General features: G+C 50.1%; 1 protein-coding gene across 9 annotated transcripts in view; it reads right to left on the bottom strand.

Annotated features, from left to right (window-relative positions):
* ARHGAP22 (Rho GTPase activating protein 22) overlaps positions 1–18,324 on the bottom strand; it is a 166,017-nt gene that overhangs the window by 28,736 nt on the left and 118,957 nt on the right. The window contains exon 1 of one of the 9 annotated variants that reach the window (XM_013063143.2): positions 7,379–7,589. The exons of 7 other annotated variants lie outside the window; for them this stretch is intronic. In XM_013063143.2, coding sequence (XP_012918597.2) covers positions 7,379–7,430 — 52 coding nt within the window. In that variant the 5' untranslated portion in view covers positions 7,431–7,589. Of the gene's footprint in view, positions 1–7,378; positions 7,590–18,324 lie in introns of those variants that run through there. One more of the 9 variants, XM_004765842.3, reaches the window with a different exon arrangement.

Below are 18,324 nucleotides of genomic sequence, written 5' to 3'. Positions count from 1 at the left end.
TTATTTATTTGACAGAGATCACAAGTAGGCAGAGAGGCAGGCAGAGAGAGAGAGGAAGGGAAGCAGACTCCCTGCTGAGCAGAAAGCCAGATGCGGGGCTCGATCCCAGGACCCTGAGATCATGACCTGAGCCGAAGGTAGAGGTTTTACCCCAGTGAGCCACCCAGGTGCCCCAAGAGCAGAAGTTTTTAATTTTAGTGAAGCCCAATGTATCCATTGTTCTTCTTTTAGTGAGTGGCACGGATTGAACTTTATTCTTTGGCATACGGATGTCTAGTTTTTCCAGCACCATTGGAAGAACAGACTGTCGGTTCTCTGTTGACTTGCCAGTGCACCCACTTGCAATTGGTACCAGGGTCATACTGGCCTCACAGAATTACCTGATAGCTCTTCCCACCTTTTCTTTTTTGGGGAAGCATTTGTGTACAGTTGCTATTATTTTATACTTTTAATATTTGGTAGAATGCAATGGTGAAGCCACCTAGACCTCAAGTTTCTTTGTGGGAAGGTCTTTAATAACAGATCCAATTTCTTTAATACATACTTGTATTTCTTCTTGAGTGAGCTTTGGTAGTTTGTGTTTTGCAAGGAATTTCTTTCATCTAAGTTGTCAGATGTACTAGAAAGATGTACGGAAAGATGTCCGTACTATGGGCACCTGGGTGGCTCAGTGGGTTAAAGCCTCTGCCTTCGGCTCAGGTCATGATCCCAGGGCCCTGCGATCAAGCCCCACATCGGGCTCTCTGCTTGGCAGGGAACCTGCTTCCCTTTCTCTCTCTCTGCCTGCCTTTCTGCCTACTTGTGATCTCTGTTTGTCAAATAAATAAATAAAATTTTTAAAAATGGAAAAAAAAAAGATGTCCGTAATATACCCTTATTATGTTTTTAATATTTGGAGAATCGGGAGCAATGTCACCTCTCTCATTTCTGATGTTGACAGTTTATATCTTCTTTTTTCCCTCTGATCAGTATTGCTAGAGGTTTACCAATTTTTTTTATCTCAAAAACCTAGCTTTTCTCTTTTATAGATTTTGTTTATTGTGTTTCTGGTTAACAAACTTTTTTTTTAAAGGGCTAGATAGTAAATATTTTAGTTGTCGCGCCATATGGTCTCTGCTCGGCTCCACCTGCTCCTCGGTTAGAGCTAAAAAGCAGCCTCAGCCAATATATAAACAAAAGGGCACACTGGTATTTGTGTAAAACTTTATTTCCAAAAAGGAGGAGCCAGCCGCAGGCTGTAGTCTGCAGATGTGTACTCTGTGCAGTTCACCGACTGTATCTCTGATCTTTAGGACTTCTTTTCATCTATCTCCTTTGGGTCTCATTGGGTCTCCCTTTTCTAGTTGCTTACGGTGATGAGTGCTATGCTTGTCCTAAGTACTGCTTACAGGCTCTCCCCAAATTTTGGTATCTTGCGTCATGTTCATTTTAATTCAGCTCAAAATACTTTCAATTCAAAATAACTTCCCTTTGCATTTCTTTTTTGACCTATGAGTTATTTGGAAATGTGTCAGTCTCCATTTGGGAGAATTTGCCAGAAATCCTTCTTTTATTGATTCCTCATTTAATCCCATTTGGTCAGATAACACATGTACGATTTGAATCCTTTACCACTTGGTTTTGCCTCAGAATATGGTCTGGCCTGGTCAGTGTTCTCTGAGCACTGTTTCTCATGAGAACCTGGCTGCCACCTTCATTTGGGCTTCATTTACATGTAATGTGTCTTTTTTCTTTTTCAGCTTCTGAGCAATTTGATTGTGACATGCCTCAGTATGGTTTTCTTCATGTTTCTAGTACTTAGGACTCATCGAGCTTCTCAGATTTCTTGGTTTATAGTTTTCATAAAATTTGGGAAACGTGGGTCTTCAGATATTTTTTCTGTCCCCTCTTCCCATTTTGAGATTCCAAGTACATGAATATTAGCAACCAGAAAGCTATCCTACAGCTCACTGATGCTCTGTCTATTCTTGTTAAATTCTCTTTTCTCTGTGTTTTATTCTTGGATAGTGTGGTAGGTAGTACGACAGTCCCCAAAGACACCTGCTTCCTAGGCCCGGGGACCTGGGGCTGTGTTAGGTGACAGGGCAAAAAGGAATCAGGGTTGCAGATGGAATTAAGTTTGCTCATCAGTTGGGCCTTAAGGTAGGACTTGCCCCTGGGTTATACAGATGGGTCCATTGTAACCACAAGCCTCTCTAGAAGTAGAGGAAGGAGAGTCAGAACTATGACCACATACAGGAGACAGTGATGCAACATGAGGGATGGATTGGCCATTTCTAGCCACAAAGATGGAGGAAGGGGACCAGCAGTGGAGGGAGACTGGCAGCTTCTGGAAGCTGGAAAAGTCAGGAAAATGGATTCTCCCTTAGAGTCTCCCAAAGGGAACTCAACCCTACTGACACCATGATTTAAGCCCAAGGAGACCTGTGACCGACTTCTGATCTACAGAGCAAAAGATAATACATTTGTGTTGTTCAAGCCATAGAGTTTGTCATAATTTGTTATAGCAGCAACAGAGAACTAATACAGACCATTTTGATTGCTACCTTCAATTTACTGATCTTTTTATCATGTTCTCTAAGCTGTCATTAATCCTATCCAGTATATGTTTATCTCACACATTGTAGGTTTGAGCTCTAGAAGTTTGATTTGGGTTTAAAAAAAAAAAATAGCTTTCATGTCTCTACTTCACTTTTTGAACCTGTGGAAATACAGGTGATAAAAACTCTTTTAATGTCTCTTGTCTGCTAATTCTAAGAGTGTCATTTCTAGGTTGATGTCAGATGGTTGATTCTTCTCATTGTGGGTCCTATTTTCTTGTTGCTTTGCAGGTCTGATATTTTTTATTAGGTACCAAACACTGTGATTCCTAATTGGAGTGTTTGAACATCTGTGTATCCCTCTAAATATTCTTGAATCCTGTTCTGGGATGAAGTTAGGTTACATGGAAAGTGTTTGATCTTACAGACTTTGCTTCAAAGGTTTCTTAGGTGGGTCTAGAACACTCAGGAGACAGCTAATTTTTTCCCCACTGCAAAGGAAAAACCCTTTGTGTTTTCTGTGCAGCCCCATGAGTCACGAGGCTTCCTAGGAGGGCAGGTGGGACAGGCACTATTCCCTGCCCTGCATGACAGGGCACACTGCTGCCTGGAATCCCTTCTAGTGGTTCTTTCCTCAGGCTCAGGTCATTTCCTCACATGTACATAGTGATGAGTTCTCGAGCAATTTTCTCTCTGTGAGCTTTTTCCCCCCTCTTTTTCAGTATTCCATCCTGAAAACTAGATGCTTTGGTCTCTCTGTCTCTAAGCTCTGGGTCCTTTATATATGGAGTCTAATGGGCTCCACCTGGATTTCCCCTTTCTGCATCACAGCCTGGAACTTTCTCAAGGCAGTGAGCTGGGGCATGTGTAGGGCTCGCGTTGTTTGCTTCCCATCTTTTGGGGATCACAGCCCTTCACTGCCTAATGTTTAGAATCTTAAATATGGTTTCATATGATTGGTCCTTTTGGGGGGGGTTGTTTTAGGTGAGAGAACAAATTGGTCCCTCTTGCTCCTTCCTATCGAGAAGTGAAGGTCCTGCTACCACATTTAAAGACCTATGATAGGGGTGCCTGGGTGACTTAGTGGGTTAAGCCTCTGCCTTCGGCTTGGGGCATGATCTCAGGATCCTGGGATCGAGCCCCACATCGGGCTTTCTGCTCAACAAGGAGCTTGCTTCCCCCACCTCTCTGCCTGCCTCTCTGCCTACTTGTGATCTCTCTCTCTCTCTGTCAAATAAATAAAGTCTTTAGAAAAATAAAGACCCACATATGTCATGTAAAACACTATACAAGCTGCTTAATACAAATGGCCACACTTAGTCCTCATGAACTCTGTAGGAAGGAGTATTACTGGCCTCATTTTACAGATGAATAAACTGAAGCTCTGAGAAGTTACACATTTAGCTCACAAGCAAACCAGCGGAAGGGCCAGGATTTAAACCTAGGTTTGGTCACCTACACACTCATTCTCCTCTGGCAGTGGAAGGCAATGCATGGAAGAGAAAACAGGTCATTAAGGCAAACTCTGGGTTTGTTTTCGTTTTTGTTTTTTTACAGCCTTCGATTATTTATGTAGACTTTTTTCTTTGCTGCTTAGGAAAGACGTGTATTAGCTTTAAAGAAAAAAAGTCTTAATAGCCAATTATTTTAGGAAGAAGTGCATCATGAAAGGGTCTCTTGCTAATATTTTTGGTTCCCCCCATCCTTTCCTAAACCAGTCTGTGTGACCACTGTGTTTCCAGCCCAACCCGACAGGTGTGTGGACCTCTGAGCCCAGCCTGGGGCTCACCCTCGATCCCACCAGGGGCAGCACGGGAACTTGGCATCCCCAAGTGTCAGTCACACCCCACACCCCAGAGGATGAAGGAAATGTAGGTTGGCTGCTACATTTTCGGAGGAATAAAAGGAGATACTCCCCTCACTTAGCACCTGGCCTCTAACAAGCACCCTTTCAATGTGAGCTTTTACTGTCACACTCAATTAACGATGACAGAAAGCAGAATTTTCCCACCTAAGCACTACTGATATTTCCCTCCTGGGGTCGCAGCCGGTGGTCTCGTGCACAGGAGAACGTTTAGCAGCATCGGCCTCTTCCTGCTAGATACCCCTAGCAGCCTGTCCCTCTCTCCCAGGCTAGCCACCAACACAGTCCCCATATGTTGCTCAGTGTCCCTTGGCGGGCAAAACTGCCCCCAGTAAGCATCAGATAGAGATCAACCAAAGGCATGCTTCCTCCAAATCTAAATGTCTTTTACGATTCTACAGTGTGCGACATCCCACACCAGGCATAGCTGGTCTGATGACCGCCATGACTTGTCTCATGCCAGCCTCCTCTTATGTTCCCACCTTAGTGCCCGGCAATCAGGTACCTCGGGCAGAAAGTTGGGGTCACCTGGCCTTTTCCCTCCCCTTGTCCCCACATTGACCCACACTGTCCTCTGGTGGGCTCACACAGTCTCGGGACTTTCTGTGATGACCATGCCATTCCCATGGTGATAGTTTCCCAGTTCACTGTCCCCTCCCTGCCCTCCAGACCCACTACCTACTGCCTGGGATGTCTCCAGGCACCTCCCACCCACCCAGTAGGAAATCCACTCTGGGCCTGCCCCCCCCTCCCCTGTCTGGTCCAAGCGACTCCCTCTTCTAGCTACTCAAGTGGAAACCAGAGGCATCCTCAGCTCTGCTCTCTCACCTTTCAGACCCATGTCTACCAGTAAGTTCCATTCGTTCCTCTGTCAAAAGATATTCAAAATCTGACCACTTTTCACTGTGCTACCTGGTTCTGGCCACCTCCTTTCACTACCGGATCACTGGGGTCATCTCCAGGCCCTCCTTTCCCAATAAGGCAGCCACAGTGGCCCAGTAAGACCCAAACCAGCTCACAGGCCTCTGCTCAAAGCCAAAAGTGCCCCTCGCAGCAGGGTCCCTCTAATGATCTCCCAGACCTCTCCCTCCCACCCCCACCGTTGCCCTGCCCCAGCCCCACTAGCCTTCCTACTGCTCCTCTGACTCCATGGGGGCTCTCTCCTTAGCTCTCATTAGTCCCAGTATTTAAATCACTGGGCACACTCTTGCCTGAAGGTCTCTGCACCTGCCCTTGCCGTTACTATTGCCCCTGGAAGCTGTTCTCCCAAAAACAACCTTGCCTCTTTCAGGTCTGTCCTCAAATGTCACCTTCTTGGGGCATCTGTCCTGATCACCCTATTTAAACATCTTCACCCACCGTAACCCATGCCCCTTCCTGGCCTTGATTTTTCCATAGCACCTGGCACAATCCAGTACACATATAGTTCATGTGTTCACATGATATGTTTATGTACACTGTTTATTTTTGGCCTACCCCCACTCTGTCTATCTCAGCAGCAACGCCAGCACACCAAGCAGTGCGTAGCTGGGGAGGGCCGGCAGAGAGTCTGTGATGAATGGAAGGTTAATTGCAGCAGAACCAAGGTGAAGGGCACACAAAGCACTCGCTCGAAGGTGGGTGTGATATCAACGAGTGGGTGAGCATCCCGTCTGAACACCCACAAAGGAAGCGGTGCCGTGATCCCCATCTTACAGGAAAGGAAGCTGAGGCCCAGAGATGTTTAGAAGCATGTCCAAGCTGTGACATCAGTGAACTAGGACCCTGGGCAGACTGGTTCCTGATCCTGTCCCCACTCTGTTCCAAGGGACCCACCCCAGGTGACCCTTCCAGGACTTCAGCCCTGCTTTTTTTGTTGCCAGCCGGCCTTTCTTCCCCTCTGAGCTCCTCAATTTAAGAAACTCCTTTTGTGCTTGAGTTCTCTCTTTCCACCCTTGCAAGGGGCTTTGGAGGACAGGGGGTAACTCCAAAATGCAGAAGATCCCGGCAGGGGTTCCAGGACAGGAACCCCCATATCTCAACCATTCCGTTTATAATCGAAAGAAAAAAAGAGTAAATGGTATTTACAAAAGCAATTTTTTAAACCACCGTAGTGTAGGGGACACATTTTATGACATTCAGGTGAAAACGATAGTCATGCTGATGTAATTAATCAAACACTATCTATATTAGGCCAGGAGTTATGGAAAACTGTTTAAAAAATAAATCACTATTTAAAGGTGACAGTAACTGCAACAGATGACCTGCCCCTCAGCCCTCTGTCTCTCTACTGGGAACCTAGGAGAGTGGAGAGCCCCAGGGAAGGCCCCGCTGATGGACTCCCAGGGGCGAAGGCCAAGTGTGGGAACACAGCTGTGGGAGGCGGTGTGGGCCAGTGGAAACATAATGCAAGCTGCATGCAATTTTTTAAATGTTTTCGAAGCTACATTTAAAAAGTATAAAGAGACAGGTGAAATTATTTTGAATAATGTATTTATCCCAACACATCCAAAATGTGTTCATTTCAACCTGTAACCGACAATTTTAATCCCTTTTTTATATAAGGTCTTCAAAATCTAGCGTGTATTTTGTACGAACAGCACACCCTGACTAGCCACACTTCAAGTGTTTGGTAGCCATATGGGCTGGTGGCTCCAGGACAGCCTCAAAGCTGGGGTTGTAGGGCAGGGGAGAACCTCCACCCTCAGACTCTCTGAGACTGTATGTGGGCAGGGTGAGGGTTGCAGCTCAGAGCAAAGCCTTGGAGCCAGCTGGGCTTGTCTGCAGTCTCCAGGGCTGCCTCACGGCCCATCCCTGCCCGCCCATACCAGGCTGACCCCAACCTGGATCCAAGCCGCCGTTCGGGTTCCTGTTCTCGGTCTCCGCTCTTTCTTTTGACCTGACTGGAGTCACCCAATACCACTTGCCCTTCAAGGGTTAATCACCCCTGGCCTGGTGTCCCCGGAGCCTACGCTCCTCTGGGCTGCCCACTTACCCCTGGGCTGACGCTTGCTCCTCCTCAGATGCCTGGCGGGGCAGAAGGGCATGGTGTGGCCACTGGGGGCTGTGGCCACAGGAGCAACTGCTGGGCACAGCCGAGTCAGGGACCAATGCCAGGTGTGCGGTCAGGCGGGGGCTGGGCTGCCGGGGCTGTGGCCGCCTGTGCGCTTGGCTCTGCCGAGGGCACTGAGCCAAGACCTTTTGGCCTCCTTTAGGGAACTTCTGCACTTCTCAGTGCCCCAGAGCCGGGACTATCCGGGGCGGGGCCTGGGCGAGGAGGCCAGGCCAGCTGGATCCTCTGCACCCCCTGCTGGGGGCCCTCCCAGGGCTGCAGGGTCCACAGGGTTTCACACTGCTGAAGTCCCTAGGCAGGTGCCTTGCGCCAGCCTCCTTGCACTCCCTCCCCCGTGTTCCTGCCCAGAGCTCAGCAAGGGCCTCTGCCAGCAGGCCTGCCACTGAGTCTCTCTGGTCCTCCCAGCGAGCTAAGGCCCGAGAGCACAGGGCCGGACCCCCAGCCCCACGAACTCTGTGCTTCAGGGTCCTCACCAACTGGAGACTCGGAAAGCCCACCTCGGTGGGTTGGTGGGGACTCCATGAATACACACGGAATAAGCCTGAGAATTTCAGTGCTTACTGGCCACAGACTCTTTTGGTTTCTATTTCTTCATCGGGAAAATGAGGCCCCTAACCAGATCTCCCTGGTGAGGTTCTGGTGGGGACTGAATGGGACAAGGAAGCTGTGAGCTGGGCATGCCACCTGCACAGGCTTTGTAAGCCACCACCATCCCTGCTGAGACAGGAAAGACGAGGCCCCGGGGGCTTCCAGTGGCCCAGGGCCACTGCGCTGACACAGTCAGGACTTGAATTTAGCTGTCTGGGACTCTTTCCATGAAATCAGCTGCCATCCCTATGGTGTCTCTACCATCCTGGAGACAAAGAGAGTTGGAGACAGCCCCTTTGTCCAGCCTGGCTGTCTCTCCTGTATCACTCATTCCTTCCAGGACATGGTATCAGACCCTGGACCGTGGGAAGCTCTGAAGTTATGTCCTAAAGGGCTGGGGCAGGCAGCAGACACGAAACTCTGGTGAGGCCATGCTAGTGTTGATGCCGCCTGTCCATGTGCCCATTGCCCCCATTTGTCCATCTGTCTGTCCATCTGTCTGCCCACCCATCCACCCATCCATCTGTCCAACCAGGGTGAACGCCCATCCCTCCCTTCAACAAAGAAAAGCAGCCAATTAAGCACAAAATACATCTGCCTAAAACTCTTCAGAACGCCTACTGTTCTTAGAATAAAATCCAACTCTCCTGTGACCTTGGGGGTCCAGGTTCCCTGACCTCATGTCCCCCCACTTGTCCACCTTTACTGCCATCAGCCATTTGGACTCTCTCTTCCTCAGACTCCCTGTGGGGCCAGCTCCCTTGCACCTTCACACCCCTGCTCAGATGTCATTACAGAAACCCTCCCCTTCCCTGGGCAAGAACCTCTGTCAAGTAACTGTCCATCCTGCCCAATTACTCTCACATTCTTTTCTCTGTAGAGCTTATCACACTGGGAAATTAGCTTATTTCTCTGTCTACTTGTTTATTGTGTCTCTATGAGAGGAGGTAAGTTTCATGGGAGCGGATCATGCCTCCCTTGGTCTGGCCGGGATCTCCAGGGACTGGTCCCGTGTCTGGAAAAGGGTGGAAGCACACTGAATGGCAGTGGTCACTGTGGGGACACATGGAAAGTTCTGTGAAATGATAGGCAATCTCACTTCAGACAACATCCAAGTTTTATTGAGTCTATACAATACTCTGGGCATGGTTTCTGTTTACAAACTGCATGTTTTAGCTCAGTATTTTAGCTTCACAATGACCCTAGAAGGTGCTACAGCAATGACAGCTACTTTGCAGATGAGAAAACAGGGGCTGAGTAAGATGTCTGAGGTCATACGCCTGAGGGCATCTTGCAGTGGCCCTGGTCAGCAAGGGGAAACTGCACCCCGACTGGTCCCCTGAAGTGTTGGCCGCTCACTCCCTACGCTTGCAGGCTGAGGACCTGTCCTCCTGCTTCCATCCCTGTGGTGGGCAGCGTCTGAGAGAGCCCCCAGTGAACCCTACGTCCTGTCCTCACACCCTCTGGAATGTGGGCTGAACCGAGTAACTTGCTTTCAATGACTAGAAATGGCAAAAAGTGACAGATGTCACCTATGAGATTAGGTTCCAGAGAGACAGTCTTGTGTCTTGTGTGCCCTCAGTGGCAGCAGCCCTCAGCCAGGGGATGAGAAACGACTAACAACCCACCTCTGCCTTTCTAGAAAGCCCTTTTATGGTTGTAAACATGAGAGAAAAAGGAGACTGGGGAGGTAGAGGGTAGAACCTCAGAGATGCCCCAATGCCTGGAGGAAAGGCTCAGGTCCCCCAGGTACCTTTTGGCCTCTCTTAAATCTGTTTCTCCAAGAAAAAACCTTAGAAGGCACTTGACAACGTTTAACATCCATTTTGATGGAAATTTTACATTAAATAAAAACAAATGGACCCTTCTTCAACATGGATAGAGCAAAGCCAGCCCTGTGTTGCATGGAGAGACACCATCAAGGCCAGAGACAATAGGAGCATGCCCACCATTGTCACTGTCACTTCCCATTTTCCTGGAAGTCTTCAGCAGAGCAATCAGATTGGATTAAGAGCATCAAACAATAAAAGCTGGGGGGGAAGGTATAGTGTTATTATTATCATTGCTATTGTTATCGAAAGTCAAGGACCTGAAAGCGATTGCAAGCAGTAAGAGAATGCAGCAAGGTGTCCAGACACAGAATTAATATACACAGACCACAGGCTATTTATAAATTAGAAGAAACAGAAATCCCATCACGTAAGTAGGAAAACCCACATAACACAATACCGATTCACCCTGATTTCATCTGTACATCAACTTGTTTAATTTAAAAGGAAATGCTACGAGTGTTTTCTTGCCAACGCGTTGGCAAGAAAACACTCGTAGCATTTCCTTTTAAATTAAACAAGTTGATTCTAAAAGTTCATAACAAAAACAGCAAATGCATTTTGAAAGAAAAAAAAAAAAAGAAGTGAGGCCAGTTTATTAAAATGGAGTCAAGGATCCACTTACAGTAAGTAAAACCAGCCAGGTCCCTCAGTATGTGAACAGAGACAGGTTCAGACATGCACTGGAGTTTGGAAACAAGAGTTATTTCAAGTGGGCAAGGCCAAGACGTTATTTAATAAATGGAAGCATGACAAAGGGATAACCACCTGGGTAAAAATGACCCAGTAGGATCCTTATAGCTCACCTTATAAGAAAATAAACATCCACCATGGACCAAAGGTTTCAAGATGAAAAATGAAACCCCAGAAGCATGATGATCGATGGCGGTGGGAGGACTTTCCTGTGATCTCCAAATTGGGGACGGCCTTTCCATAGATGACACAAACCACCAGAGACCACAAAAGAAAGTTTTATTCCACAGAAGTTAAAAATATTTGCATGGCGAAGAAAAGAAACTGAAAAGACAAATGACCAAGGTGAGAGGGACAGACAGTCCCCAGATGGGACGTTCCGTGGGGGTTAAAAACCATGAGGCTGTGCTTAATGCCCAGATTTAGAATGTTCTCCGCTTGATACTGTCAGGTGAGAAACATGGTATGTGACCATTTTTTGCACAGAAAGGGAGGGAAGAAGAATAGAAGAGATACTTGTTTGTTTGAGTATTTGTAAAATATCTCTGGGAGACACTGGAAGACTCCATTGGGAGCAGTGGCTTTTCCTGGGAGGGAAGTGGGGGGCACAGGGAGACCGGCATTCTGCCCTTTGAAATATGATCCATGTTATCTATTTTAAATGACCTGGGCGGATCAGTTGTTGGGCGTCTGCCTTCTGCTCAGGTCATGATCCTGGAGTCCTGGGATCGAGCCCCACGTCCCCATGTTGGGCTCCCTGCTCAGCTAAGAGCCTGCTTCTCCCCTCCCTCTGCCTACTGCTCTGCCTGCTGCTCTCTGTCAAATAAATAAATAAAAATCTTTAACAAAGGCAAAACTAGATGACAACACAATTTACTTAACCTCTTTTTAAATGACAATAGAATTTACTATAAAGTGACAGGAGAAAGAGGCCTCACATCACCTACCAGCCATGGAGGCAATGAGGGGTGGTCTGCAGACTGCACACTCAGCAGGCGATGGCCTGAGAGGGCTACTGGCCGCTGGGCCTCACTGGGGTGGGAGGGGCTTGCACCTGGAAGCACCAAGCAGGGGGGCCCCTTACCATGTTGGTAGGAGCAGAATTTTGCATCTCTTTGGGGAACAGTTTGACAACATCTATCAAAATTTCAAATGGCCAGCAATCCCTTCCTTCAAGGGAATTTTCTCTGTGGGTAAATTCACTCGTGTGTGGAAGAGAGCTCCAACAATAAGCTGGGACAACTTAACAGTCTATCAGGTCACATAAATAATGCACTGATTAAATAAGTTATGTATTCCCCTCCCCCCCAAAAAAAGAAGGTGGCAGGGGAGGTGATAGGGGATGAGCCATTATTATAGAAAAAGCACAAAACACTGTGAACAGTATGCGGCCCTTTGAGTCACAGGAATGCAGGGGTGTGGTTGTGCGAGCTCAAGTCTGCAAGGACCAGCAGCATGGGGCACAGGGGGCTGGGCTTGACTCAGGACAGGAGGCAAGGGGCTCGGGGGGCAGAGAGGTTTACTCCTCCCTAAGGACACTTCTGTGTGTGTGTGTGTGTGTGTGTGCGTGTTATGGACACAGATTACTTTCTTGAATAAAGATTTCTTCTTATTGTTAAGCAAGGTGGTAGTTCTTGTGTTTGGTCTTGGAAAAGTTAGACCTGCCTGTTCTTTGAGTATTTTTTTTTTAAAAGATTGTATCTTGACGTCATCTCTACACCCAACATGGGGCTCAAACCCACAACCCCAAGATCAAGAGCCACATACTCTATCGACTGAGCCAGCCAGGGGCCCCTTGAGTACTTTTAACTTAGGAAAATGTCCCGAATAGCCTCCAAATGGTCTGAGTGCCAAATTCCCCTCTTGCCAACCCATCGCACAGCGGAGTTTCATTTCTCAAAACCAGCGCTCCCTGGGAAATCTTCTGTGGTTCTGGGGATGCTGAGGTTTTTAGGGAATCCATACAGACCTTGCCCCAGGCAGCGCCCGTGGGAGAAGAGGACTGTGATTTTTCCCACAGAGACGATTGCAGAAGTGAAGGAAGAGTGTGGGGCTGGCTGGGAAATGCCTGGCCAGAGGGTCCTTTCTGAAACTCAGGTCAGGCCTCTCCCTTCCCTGATAAGAACTCCACACCCTGGCCTCCCTCCTCTGCCTTCAGGCCGTGTCCCAGCTTCCCACTGGCGCTCTTCTGTAATCAGCTGAGCGAAGCTTTTCAGGTCAGCCAGCTACTCCCCCATCTCAGCGGCCACTCCAGTCACTCTGCCCCACTTCTTGTTCCTGGGATATGCCATGGACTTCATGCCTTGCTGTCTTTGCACAAGCTGTTCCCTTTTCCTGGGAACACCTTTCCACTTTCACATTCAGTAAACTCCTATTCATTCATCAAGACCCAGCTCAAATAGCCCCACTTCTCCATCACCTTCCTTAACGGCTCCCCCCTCGCCCACTCCCAGTTGTCCTTATCCCATTCTCCCTTCCACAAATAGTACTGAAGGTCCACCATGTGCCAAGCACAGTGCCATGTGTTGGGGACACAACAGTGACAAAACCAAGAGTCCCTGCCTCTTGGAGAATACAGCCTGGTGGGGAGGGCTGGCCTGAACCATTATCACAAACACACACAAAACCGCCATCACAAGCTTAGGAAGCGTTCCAGAGGTCTTGGGGGGTAGGAGCCAAGACCTGTAGTTTGAGAACTGTGTCCACAGGGCCACCTGCCACCAACACCTTGGGCTCACCTGGCTCTGGTCTCCTGAGCACCAATGGGAGCCAGGCCTGCGGGGGAAGCCTGCATGGCTGGGATCAGAAAACACTGCTGACGGTAAGGCCAGGGCCTGCTGACCCTACCCTCCTTTAAAAATAACTTATGTAGGGATGCCTGGGTGGCTCAGTTGGTTGGACGACTGCCTTCGGCTCAGGTCATGATCCTGGAGCCCCGGGATCGAGTCCCACATCGGACTCCCAGCTCCATGGGGAGTCTGCTTCTCTCTCTGACCTTCTCCTCGTTCATGCTCTCTCTCACTGTCTCTCTCTCAAGTAAATAAATAAAATCTTTAAAAAAAAAAAAAAAAAAAACTTATGTAGAGAGAGGGGAAAAAAAAAAAAAACCCGAGTGAAGACTAGCACTGTATTCCAATGCAGCAGCTGGCTGTCAGAGGAAGAGCAGGCTCTGTGCTGCTTGGGGGGGAGGGGGGGCGGCGGCTGGCCGGGGGGGGGGGGGGGGGCTGACACTTAGAATGGGAAAAATGCAATTTATGCTGACTGACCTGAAGGAAATAATAGTGTAATTCATTATTCTAGGGATGGACATGGGAATTAACATTTATGAAGCGCCTACTCAGTACTACCTTCCTTACAAACCCTGGGATCCAAGCTCTCCAAGGTCTGCGTGCGGGGTTGGTGGGGGGGCTCCTAGTCCCCGCTGCCCACCCCCGCAGCCCCCCACCCCATTGCTAATGCCGGCGCTGGCTTGTACCCCTCCCAACAAGAGTGTGCAGGAGAAGCCCAGGCCAGTGCTCAAGGCTCCCACGCCCTGGGATCTAGTGAGTGGTGGAAACTTGCCGGGCATCCAGGACACCTCCTCAGTCCACACCCACCCCGTCCCCTCCCAGCCCCAGGCTCCCACCCTCCCTTCTCGCCTCCTTGGGCACGAGCTGCCTCCAGGACCTCTCCTACACCTGACGGAACATTTTGCTCCGGTGAGGGCATCAGCACATCTGTCAAATCAGTGAGCAAAGAGCTGCGGGCTGATGGGAGCTGTTATTTAGGGCAGAAACTGGAAACTTTGCTACTTCCTCTTGCTACTTAGTGCCCTCTCCGACGAACTCCACTCTCTGCCTGGGATCCTCACAACCGAAGCCTGACACAAGGGCTCGGGCGCTGGTGGGCTTGGGAAGCTACCCGGGGAGAGGGGCAGGGTGGGGAGGGAACCGCAGAAGTGGACAGAGCCCAGAAGGAGGTGAGATGGAGCAAGGGGCTGCCCTGGGGGCCCAGGGGCTCCCTCCTGCCACCTCATGCACTCTCAGCTCAGGGAGGAAAGGGGAACAGCTACTCATTGGCTCTAGTTACCCACTGGTCAAGGGCAGTCCCGGGAGATTTCGCTTCCCTCCCCTCCTTCCCCCACCTGCTCTGAAGGACCCGACCTGTGCAGCACTGGTAGGGAGGCTCTTCCTTTCAAAGGGGCAACAGATACTCGGGGAGACCCTACTGTGCCAGTTCTATGCCTGGCACAGGGGTAGGGGCTGGGCAGGCGGTACGTGGGTGAACAGGACAGGCAAGGCCCCACCCTCCTGGAGCTTATTCCTGGGGGAAGGGTCAAAGGACAAAAAAGGAGACAAGCTCAAGGTGGGTGACTAAGGCAAGATGGAGTGGGGTTGCTACTTAAGCAGGGGATCAATCAGTAAAGGCCCTCTTGAGGAGGGGGCCCCTGAGTAGAGCACTAAGTGACGAGAGGGGCTGGTTTCCTTGCACTGATCTGGTCTGGGCACAGAGGGCTGAAGGTGGGTGGCAACTGCAAAGGCCCTGGGGTAGGAAAAGTACTGAGGTCCTTTGTGGGGCTCAGTGCACCCAGGAGGGTGTGAGTCAGTGGAGAGGTATGTAGGAGGTGGGGGCAGGTATCCAGGGTGGAGATGCAATGGTGCAGGCCGGGCAGGGAGGGGCACAGGAGCTGACGAGTGCCTGGGTTCAGGATCTGTCCTGGTGTTGGTAGTGATCCAGAGGAAGTGCAGAATAAGGTTAAAGGATCAACCTTCAGGCACTGGGCCCAATGCCAGAGAGAGGAGAGGGTATCCCATGTCCTACCACATCCCGCTCACTGTCTTCAGAAACCGTACCCTTTAGACAAAATCTAATAAATAAAAATCACTTTGTAATTATAAGCACCAGTTTTCAAAATGCTGGTGGCTTCCCTTCTCATCCCCTTCCTTCTGAACCCCACCTGGGCTCAAGCCCCGCTGCTTGAAAAGCACAGACTCAAGGGGGATCTCTGCCCTTCTCTTGGCTCTTAGCTCCCCACACCCAAGCCCCCTGGACTGGCATCACAGGGCAGGGACTGGGGTAGAGGGCAGGGGCTGACGGCTGCTCAAGGGCCTGGCCTGGATTCTCACCGCTGATGCCAAGAGGAGGCGGCCAGCCCACAGCTACATCCCATTTCTCCTTTCACCGGGAGAAGTTCTTGTTTGTTTCCAGGTGCTGGTTACACCTCAGAACAGGTGTTTGAGAACCACCCGCCATGCAGGACGCTCTGGGCTCCTTCCACCGCACACCTGAATCCTGCCAGGTGTCATGCTAGGAACTGGGGACAACAGAAATTAAGAGCGGGTCCTCAGGGAGCCCAGGGCAGGTGAGTCAGCCACAGATTGGGAAGCAACCCCAAAAGACAAATTAGCAACAACAAAGACATCTGCTCTCTACTCCAGAATCTGGAAGCAGATAGATTTGAGGGAAGGTTGCTCCTCCCCTGCCCCTCCACTCTTTATCATGGAGGTCACCAGCCTCTTCTCTTGTTCTGTCTGCATCACAAAACCTCTACCTCACTGGCACTGGTTACTCTCACTGGTGGGGGTGGGGGTGGGGGTAGGGAGGAGGCCTGCAGACAGCTCTGTTCCCTCCAGCAGCCTGGAGGAGTAGGGGAAGCAGTATTCCCCGGATAACAATTTCTATTCTCCCAAACAAGCTGGGCTCCTTGGCCAAGGCCAGGTGGGCACAGAGGGGCAGGTCTGGAGGACTCCCTGGAGGTGGGCCACAGCAAATACAGCCAAAGGCCTGTAAGTAGTTCTGCCGGCTGGAGAGAAGGGCTGAGTGCAGAGGTCGGCTCAGGGAAAGGGACCTGTCAAATGGCACAGAAGTGCCCGGGGCTGATGGGGCTCCACATCTATGTTCTACTCACCTAATTCCGCACACTCACCCCAACCTCCCAGTTCCTTTCTGCCTGCTCTAGCTGCTCAAGTGGACATTTGTTGAGCCACAGAATCTGTTGGGCACAGGAGAAATTCCCTTAATTTAGTATGGACACAGTGGATCTCCCACTGGTACTCTTCTCCTTTGCCGGGCTGCTCTGGTGAGGCCCAGTTGGATGTGGGCCCACCACCAGCAGGTGTGTGGGAGCTCAGGGCTTCAGCTAATGTTCTCCCTCCACTTTTTTCACCCAAATTCTTCCAGTTCTTTAAAAAAAAAAAAATACACTTTTTATAAGCTACGTGTCTCCTGGAGGCCAGGTATAAACAACCAGACAAGTCAGAAGTCTTGCAAGGATGGGAGCTAAATGTGTTCTCTGCCAACCAGCAGCACTCCCTAGTCCAGCTCCTAGAGGCTGCCATTCACAGGGTAGTCTAAGAGCATGGAATCCTCTGAAGGCAGCCATTCATCTGATAGGTTTAATGAGTGTCATCCCAGAGAATGACATTCACATCATCATCATCATCATCATTATTTTTATTCACATAGTCCAAATGCATCCCCCCCACCCCCCTTGAGGCAGCCACTCTCATTGTAGTCTAAATGAATGGCGCCCTCTGGTGGCACCAATTCACATTACAGTTTGTGTGAATCTTGGCCATCTCCCTCCCTCCCAGGTCCTGGAGTCGCACAACACCGTGGCCTCCATGTTCTCCCATTTAAATCTTCAGACAACCTTGGCGAAGTACTCATCTTTCCACTTCCTACAGAAGAAAACTGCTCGAGGTCTCCCAGGCAGAGAGCCAGAGCTGGGATTTTATACCTTGTTTATGTGGTTGGTGTCTAGTCCTTCTCCCTCAGCAGAGCTGGAAGGACTAGGAGCAAAACCTCCACTCCTACAACCTCTCAGGGCTTCCTGCCCTGCTTCACCCCACAGTAAGCCCCATACTTGCATACTTGTGATAGGGAAACTGAGGTACAGAAATGCCAAGCTCATTGCCTAAATGGCTGCAGGCAGGGGATGACGGAGGCCTGCCCGTCTCAGAGGAAGGGCTCCACTCTCCAGGGCATCCTGCCTTCTCCCAGGACGGTAAGGTTCCAGTTCAACTTGCCCGGGCTCCAGCCCTGGGCTGGCCACCATCCACACCAGGGGGGACTGCTGTTCTTTACGTGGTGGTGCTTCGTGAGAATTCCCAAACCATCCTGGGCATCAGTCTCTCACCCTGTCCTCACCCCAGCTTGGCATCACAGGGCCCTTGTCAAGAGTCCCACTTGGTGCTGCAATTGTGTGTCATGACCCCATCACTGGTCAGAGAGTGGCCCAGTGTCCTGCATGACCAACTGTTACTAGGGACTTGTTGGGGAACCACCAAGGACATTTAAAAACCCATCATGGGAGTCTGGACAGCAGTCCTACCCGGCCCAGCTGCCCAGAGAGGGAGTTATGGGGTCCTGGCCTGTCAGGCCTTTCTGGGCAGTGAGGGGGTCCCTCCAGCAACCACCAGACACACAGCAGGTCTGCTGTGGGCTCTAGGCCTCAGGCACAGCTGGGATAGCTAAGCTCCTCCTTTTGGAGGAAGGTCTGATTTTTCTATGCAACACATGGTTAGGTGCCCATGGAGAAAGACAAACATTGAGACAAGCCCTTGACCAGATGGGGTTCCCGCCATACCCATGTCCTGGGACACAGGAATTTTCTACCTGCCCTGGGACACAGGAAGGTCTGGCTGGAACATCTCTGGGCAGGGGCCAGCCCTGTCAGAGAGGGCCTAGAGGTGCAATGTTTGGAAACAGCTGCCCAGCACATGGTCATTGGCAAGGCTGCTGGGGGGTCCAACTGCAGAGAAAACACTTCCCACTCCG

This window comes from Mustela putorius, unplaced genomic scaffold (assembly GCF_011764305.1).
Source record: "Mustela putorius furo isolate JIRA1106 unplaced genomic scaffold, ASM1176430v1.1 tig00003909_pilon_pilon_pilon, whole genome shotgun sequence".
Lineage (NCBI taxonomy): Eukaryota > Metazoa > Chordata > Mammalia > Carnivora > Mustelidae > Mustela > Mustela putorius.
Note: the sequence above shows the minus strand (reverse complement) of the source record. Positions and strands in the feature narration are given on the sequence as shown.